The sequence below is a fragment of the Chlorocebus sabaeus genome, chromosome 6, assembly GCF_047675955.1.
Source record: "Chlorocebus sabaeus isolate Y175 chromosome 6, mChlSab1.0.hap1, whole genome shotgun sequence".
In the NCBI taxonomy this organism is placed as follows: domain Eukaryota; kingdom Metazoa; phylum Chordata; class Mammalia; order Primates; family Cercopithecidae; genus Chlorocebus; species Chlorocebus sabaeus.
The window spans coordinates 19,825,265-19,832,540 of NC_132909.1; the positions used below are offsets into that span (position 1 = coordinate 19,825,265).

The 7,276-nt window shown below is 50.5% G+C and overlaps 1 protein-coding gene across 1 annotated transcript; it reads right to left on the reverse strand.

Moving 5' to 3' along the window:
* Nucleotides 1-626: 626 nt before the first annotated feature.
* On the reverse strand, nt 627-3,268 carry LOC103234663 (interferon lambda-1). Its single transcript, XM_007996760.3, has 5 exons — nt 2,948-3,268; nt 2,655-2,732; nt 1,434-1,583; nt 1,245-1,328; nt 627-1,150 (listed from the first exon to the last, which is right to left on the reverse strand). Exons 1-5 carry the CDS (start codon nt 3,116-3,118, stop codon nt 1,025-1,027), a joined length of 609 nt encoding a protein of 202 aa, XP_007994951.1. The 5' UTR covers nt 3,119-3,268; the 3' UTR covers nt 627-1,024.
* Nucleotides 3,269-7,276: the final 4,008 nt, after the last annotated feature.

Below are 7,276 nucleotides of genomic sequence, written 5' to 3' on the forward strand. Positions count from 1 at the left end.
TTTCTTTTCCTTTCCTTTCCTTTCTTTTCTTTCTTTCTTTCTTTTTTTTTCTTGAGACGGAGTTTCACTCTTGTTGCCCAGGCTGGAGGGCAATGGTGGGATCTTGGCTCACCGCAACCTCCACCTCCCAGGTTTAAGTGATTCTCCTGCCTCAGCTTCCCGAGTAGCTGGGATTACAGGTATGTGCCACCATGCCTGGCTAATTTTTGTATTTTTGGTAGAGATGAGGTTTCTCCATGTTGGTCAGGCTGGTCTCAAACTCCCGACCTCAAGTGATCCTCCCGCCTTGGGCTCCCAAAGCGCTGGGATTACAGGCCTGAGCCACCGCGCCTGGCCTTTTTTTTTTTTGAGATGGAGTTTCGCTCTTGTCAGTCAGGCTGGAGTGCAGTGGTGTGATCTCGGCTCACCACAGCCTCCACCTCCCGGGTTCAAGCATTTCTCCTGCCTCAGCCTCCCAAGTAGCTGGGATTACAGGGGCACGCCACAACTCCCGGCTAATTTTTGTATTTTTAGTAGAAACAGGGTTTCACCATGTTGGCTAAGCTGGTCTCAAACTCCTGACCTCAAGGGATCTGCCTGCCTCAGCCTCCCAAAGTGCTGGGATTACAGGTGTGAGCCACCATGCCTGGCAGTGCACACACATACTTGCACACACGTGGGCATGAACATGCACAGTTACGCATCTTTGGTTAGATTCAAGTTTGGGCAGACACTCATTTACATACAAATACACACACAGTCACAGAAGTCAGGCACACACAAACACACACAACCAGTCACAAATTTTGCCTGCATCACACAGACATCCACACCCAGTCACAGACCCACAATCGCACACACACTCAAGGATTCACCTATCACAGAAGGTTCCAATTCCTTGTTGTTTATTTGTGCATAATGTATAAAAGTAAAACAATAAACTCAGTCTTATGTCTCAGTCAGGGCTGTAGCTTCATAAATAAAGGGTGAGAGGAAATAATTTAAGGAAGGAGTAGGGCTCAGCGCATAAATAAGGTGTGGGGTGTCAGGTGGATTCGGGGTGGGTTGACGTTCTCAGACACAGGTCCCCACTGGCAACACATGTCAGGTCCCGTATGAGTAGGCGGAATAGGTTGAAGGTGACAGATGCTTCAAGGCAGCCAGGGGACTCCTGTAGGGGAGGAGGGAATGGGTCACGGGCTGTCCAGGGTCTGGGCTCCTATTGGCTCCTCAGACCCTGGTCCTTCTCTTCCTGGGTTGCTCACCTTTTCGGGAGCCTCCTGGAGCCGGTGTAGCCAGTGGTGGAGGCGGCCCCGGGTCCTGGGCCCTGCTGTGGGCTGAGCCTGGATCTGTGGGCAGAGGAGGGCGGTGTGTGAGGCGGAACCTGAGCCACCACAGGGGAAGGATGCTGCTCAGAACTCACAGACCTGCGTGCCCAGGCCCCGATGACTCACACAGGCCTGGAGCTGGGAAAGGATGTGCTGCAGGGTGTGAAGGGGCTGGTCTAGGACGACCCCTAGGGCCGAGTCAGTGTCAGCGGCAGCCTCCAGGACGTTCAGGGTCAGGGCCAGCTCAGCCTCCAAGGCCCCGGGGCGCTCCCTCACCTGAGGAGAGGTGAAAAAGAGCATGTGAGGGAGAACAGGCAAGAAGACCCAGTTAGTGGGGACAGGTAGGCAGTCCTGGGGAAGGACGGTGACACAGTGCATGTGGTGGGGACAGGTGAGGGGTCTGGGGAGAAGGAGGCAGGAGGGGGAAGACTTGAGGAAAGATACAGGGAAGGCAGGATGGTCAAGGAGGCAGGTGAGGGGACAAGTGAAATGGAGACAAATGAAAGGGGACTTACGGGGGTCACAGAGGTTCCCTGGGATGGGGTGGGGACGGGTGAGGAGAAAGCAGATTGGGGCGCAGTGAGAGAGGGACAGTTGCATGCACAGAGAAGAAGGGTGGGGCCAGGTGTGGTGGCTCATGCCTGTAATCCCAGCACTTTGGGAGGCTGAGGCGGGTGGGTCACCTGAGGTCAGAAGTTCGAGATCAGCCTGGCCAACATGGTGAAACGCTGTTTCTACCAAAAATACAAAAATTAGCTGGGCATCATGGCACATGCCTGTAATCGCAGCTACTCAGGAGGCTGAGGCAGGAGAATCGCTTGAACCCAGAAGGAGGAGGTTGCAGTGAGCCAAGATCATGCCACTGCACTCCAGCCTGGGCGACAGAGCAAGACTCTGTCTCAAAAAAAAAAAAAAAAAAAAAAAAAGGGTGGTTGGGGGGAGCATGAGCTGGATGAATGTCAGTGAAAGATGATGAGGGACAGGTGACAGAGGCAGGTGAGAGGGAGAGGGAGTCAGTGTTGGGAACACACAGGGGGAAGTGGAGTAGGATGAAAGGCACAGGCGGGGGACAGACTGGGGACATTTGGGAGAGAAATGAAGAGTGAGAGTGGAAGTGACAGGGACAGGTGAGTGAGGTAGGGCAGTGGGGCCGACGGGAGATGATAGAAGGGACCCAGGGGAAGGACAGAGTCAAGAGAGCTGTTGAGAAGTGGCAAGGGCACAGGACAGGTGAGGAGAGGTCCAAGAGAGTGAAGGACAAGGGAGACAAAGAAGGCTAAGGGGCCACTTAAGGAGAGAGGGGAAAGGGTCAAGGGAAGGGTGAAGGGGGCCTGACTTCCAACTCACCTGGAGAAGCCTTAGGTCCCAATTCCCGGGGAAGACAGGAGAGCTGCAACTCCAGTTTTTCAACTTGAGTGACTCTTCCTAGAGAGTAAGGGCAGGGGTTAGCCCACAGCAGGATGGCTGGAAGCTAGCTTCTAGCAGCAAGGATGAAGTTAGCCTGACAGCATAGGTTTAACCCAGTGCAGAAAGGATAGAGGTTCGCCATAGTTGGAAGGCTAGAGGCTAGCCCACAGTAGCAGGGCAGTAACTGGGACACCCGTAGAAGTGGAGGTTAGCCCCTAGCAACAGGAACTCACCAAGGCGTCCCTGGCCTTCTTGAAGCTTGCCAACTCTTGCGGTGACAGAGATTTGAACCTGCCAATGTCGCAGCCCTTCCCAGTTGTGGTGGGCTTGGAAGTGGGGACAGGGCCTGCCACGGCCAAGCCTAGCACCAAAGTCACCAGCACCACGATCCAAGCTGCAGCCATGGCTAAATCGCAACTGCTTCCCCAGCGGCATGGCTCTCTGCTTTTTAGCCGGGCAAAATGAGCAATCCACGATGATGTGTGTAAAGTGAAAAGGTAATTGGAAATGAGAATTTCCACTTTGACTTCAGAGGCATGAGTGGGTGGGGCCAGTCTGGGAGCCTGGTGAGGGAACAGGTGTGGGCGGGGCCGAGTGAGCTGGGAGCTGCATCAAGAAGGAAAGAGAAACTGAAATCCTTAGAACTCTCTGGGCAGCTTTCAGTCAAATGGCCTCGAGAAGTCCCTGACGGAGGCTGAGGTTAGGGATAAGGCTACCTGAATGGCAGGGAGAAAGCTTCTTTTTTATTCTAAATTAGCCAGGAGTGGTGGCAGGCACCTGTGGTCTCAGCTACTCAGGAGGCCAAGGCATGAGAATTGCTTGAATCCGGGAGGCGAGGTTGCAGTGAGCCAAGATCATGCCACTGCACTCCAGCCTGGGCGACAGAGTGAGATTCTGTTTCAAAAAAAAAAAAAAAAAAAAAAAAAGAGTTTTTTATTTTATTATTATTATTATTTTTTGAGATGGAGTTTTGCTCTTGTTGCCCAGCCTGGAGTGCAATGGTGCAATCTTGGCTCACTGCAACTTCTGCCTCCCAGGTTCAAGCGATTCTCCTGCCTCAGCCTCCTAAGTAGCTGGGAATACAGGTGCGCACCATTACGCCTGGCTAATTTTTGTATTTTTAGTAGAGACTGGGTTTTACCATGTTGGTCAGGTTGGCCTCGAACATCTGACCTCAGGTGATCCGCCTACCTCAGCGTCCCAAAGTGCTGGGATTATAGGCATGAGCCACCGCCTTATTTTATTATTTATTTATATTTGTAGAGATAGGGATCTCACTATTTTGCCTAGGCCAGTCTTGAACTCCTGGCCTTAAGCCATCCTTCTGCTTCAGCCTCCCAAAGTGCTAGGATTATAGGCATAAGCCACTGCTCCCGGCCAAGAAGGAGCTTCTGCCATTAATTTAACAATGTCCTATTAACAGCCGGGTGCTGTGGCTCAAGCCTGTAATCCCAGCACTTTGGGAGGCCGAGGTGGGCGGATCACAAGGTCAGGAGATCGAGACCATCCTGGCTAACATGGTGAAACACCGTCTCTACTAAAAAATACAAAAAAAAAAACAAAACTAGCTGGGCGAGGTGGCGGGCGCCTGTAGTCCCAGCTACTCGGGAGGCTGAGGCAGGAGAAGGGCATAAACCGGGGAGGCGGAGCTTGCAGTGAGCAGAGATCCGGCCACTGCACTCCAGCCTGGGCGACAGAGCGAGACTCCGTCTCAAAAAAAAAAAAAAAAAAAAAAAAAGAATGTCCTATTAACTCAGTTCATGCTCCTAATGTTTCTCTCAGTAGTTATTTTTATAATTGTGATGATTAATTTTAGGTGTCACCTTGACTGGTTAAGTTTACCAGATAGCTGGTGATGCGTTAATTCTGGGTATAACTCTGGGGTGCTTCCAGAAGAGATTAGCATTTGAATTAATGGACCGAGTAAGGAAGACCCATTGTTACCCAATGTGGTGGGCACCATCCAATTGGCCGAGGGCCTGAATAGAACAAAAAGACAGAGGAAAGGTGAATTTGCTCTCTCTTACGAGCTGGGACACCCTGCATCTGTCCTTAAATATCAGAATTCCAGGCTCTTTGGCCTTTGAACGCTGGGATGTGCAGCCGGGCATGGTGGCTCACGCCTGTAATCCTAGCAGTTTGGGAGGCTGAGGCAGGCAGATCACTTGAGGTCAGGAGTTCGAAACCAGCCTGGCCAACATGGTGAAGCCCCATCTCTACTAAAAATACAAAAATTAGCCAGGTGTGGTGGCACAGGCCTGTAGTCCCAGCTACTTGGGAGGCTGAGGCAGGAGAATTGCTTGAACTCTGGAAGCGGAGGCTGCAGTGAGCTGAGATCATGCCATTGCACTCCAGCCTGGGCAACAGAGCAAGATTCCATCTCAGAAAAAAGTTGCTGGGACTTACACTAGCTGCCCCCCAAGTCCTGAGGCTTTTGTTCTTGAACTGAGCTGAACTACAAGCTTTCCTGGTTCTCCAGCTTGCAGATGGCCTGTCATGGAACTTATTAGCCTTCCTAATTGTCTGAGTCAATTCCCCTAATAAATCCCCTCCTCTCTCTTTCTCTCTCTCATCTATCTAGTCTCTATCTATCTATTTATCTCTCTCTCTCTCTCTATGTATGTATGTATGTATGTATCTATCTCTATCATCTATCTAGTCTCTATCTATCTATCTATCTATCTATCTATCTATCTATCTATCTATCATCTATTTTTCCAACCATCCTATTTGTTCTGTCTCTCTGGAGAACCCCAATACAATAATCATGCCCATTTTACTGGTGAGACAACTGAGGCATAGGAAGGCAAAGTGACTTGCTTAAGGTCCCATAGAGGGTTAGAGGCAGAGAAGGGGTATGATCAGTGTCCTATGCACTTGCTCCCTATTCCATATGCAGTCCAGGTAGAAGATGAGAACCTCTGGGGGCAGCAGGCCCACTTCTCCTTTCTGTCCCTCTGGGACGCATGGAAGGGGTAGGGAACTCCTTATTCGCTGGGGGCAAGCGCATTTCCTGGGGACTGGAGGGGCTCCCTGGAGAGAAGGTGGGCGGTGAGTCTGGTTGCCTTGCTATCATCATCCCTGCAGTAATAATAATTGTGTAGCGGGTAAGAAACTGCTCTGATGTGCAGACGTTTCCTATTTTCCACTCCTTTATTTTTTTTTTTCTTAGCCCTTTGGTGCAGAAAGTTATTAATCATACTCTTCAGATCTTAACACAAGATCACAATTGGCCCACGAAAGACCCTCCAAGGCTTTTACTCCTCCATTGCCAATTCCCATTCCCACCGCACCCCCACAGACACCTACTACAATGCACTTGATAAATAGCTGCAAAGATGTATCTTTATAATTTGTGATTTTGTGTGAGTATGTGTTTCCAATTTACATAAGTGGAATTGTGCTATAAATCTTCTACTTCTTTCTTTCTTTAACCCTAACACTGGTTCTGAGATCTCTTCACAAGCTGTGTACATCAAGTTTCCTGTGCACTCTATTTCATGGTGTACACAACCACAGCACTTTTACTTATCTATTCTCCCAGTGATGGACACTTAGACTGCCTCTAGCTCCCCATTACCATAGGCTCACACCTGTCCTCTGGGTGGGAGGCTTTCTGGAATATACAGTAGCACACCAGCTGATGTCCTCTACTGTATCCCCTAGGCTTATGGATACAGTGGTCAGTTTCCACACAGGCTGACAGTTTCCTGCTTCACGTGCTTGGATCTTTCTGCTTCTCTGCTGAAGACCAAGACCTTTCTACTGTCTGCATGCAGAACGGACTGGAAGTAGCAGGATTGAGTCCCCCAGTAGCAATCCTCAAACAGTGAGGGCTGAAAACAATGGAATAAATACTGCGGCTTCCCTTTTCCTTGGAGGGTCCATTCTCAGGTGACTTCTACATGATTCCTTGATCTTCTGAGGGTCCCCAGAACAAATGACCTCTAGCTGCTCATAGGAGGAACCTTTTTGGGGGTTGGAAGTAGGGTAGGTCAAATTAGGGGACCAGAGTCAAAATTTAAGCAGGGGGCCAGGCATGGTGGCTCGCACCTGTAATCCCAGCACTTTGGGAGGCCGAGGTGGACAGATCACCTGAGCCCAGGAGTTCGAGGCCAACCTGGCCAACATAGAGAAACCCTATCTCTACTAAAAATGCAAAAATTAGCTGGGCGTGGTGGCATGTGCCTGTAATCCCAGCTACTCAGGAGGCTGAGGCACAGGAATCACTTGAGCCTGGGAGGCTGCAGTGAGCCGAGATCGTGCCACCACACTCCAGCCTGGGTGACAGAGCGAGACTCTGTCTCAACAAACAAACAAACAAACATTAAGGTGGTGCTCACTCTGAGTCAGGGAAGTGCTTTAGGTGCCTCCCTCTACTCCAGACTCTGCACCATTTATTGGCTTTTTGCTCTTCCTGGCTCAGTTTCCCCACTCGCTTGTGCTTCTGGGAAACAGCTCCCAAATAAGCCACCCGCACCTTTGGGTATGCTTTTGGGAGAACCCAAACTGAGGATTGCTGGGTCACAGGGCATACCTGTGCTTGTATGGTCTAATCAGTA

Coding starts and splice junctions, on each gene's coding strand:
- LOC103234663 (XM_007996760.3), bottom strand. CDS start 3,118: ATGGCTGCAGCTTGGATCGTGGTGCTGGTGACTTTGGTGCTAGGCTTG. Junction 1,584..2,654: donor GGGACCTAAGGCTTCTCCAG/GTGAGTTGGAAG, acceptor ACCTCTCCTCAG/GTGAGGGAGCGCCCCGGGGC. Junction 1,151..1,244: donor TCCAGGAGGCTCCCGAAAAG/GTGAGCAACCCA, acceptor CCTCCCCTACAG/GAGTCCCCTGGCTGCCTTGA.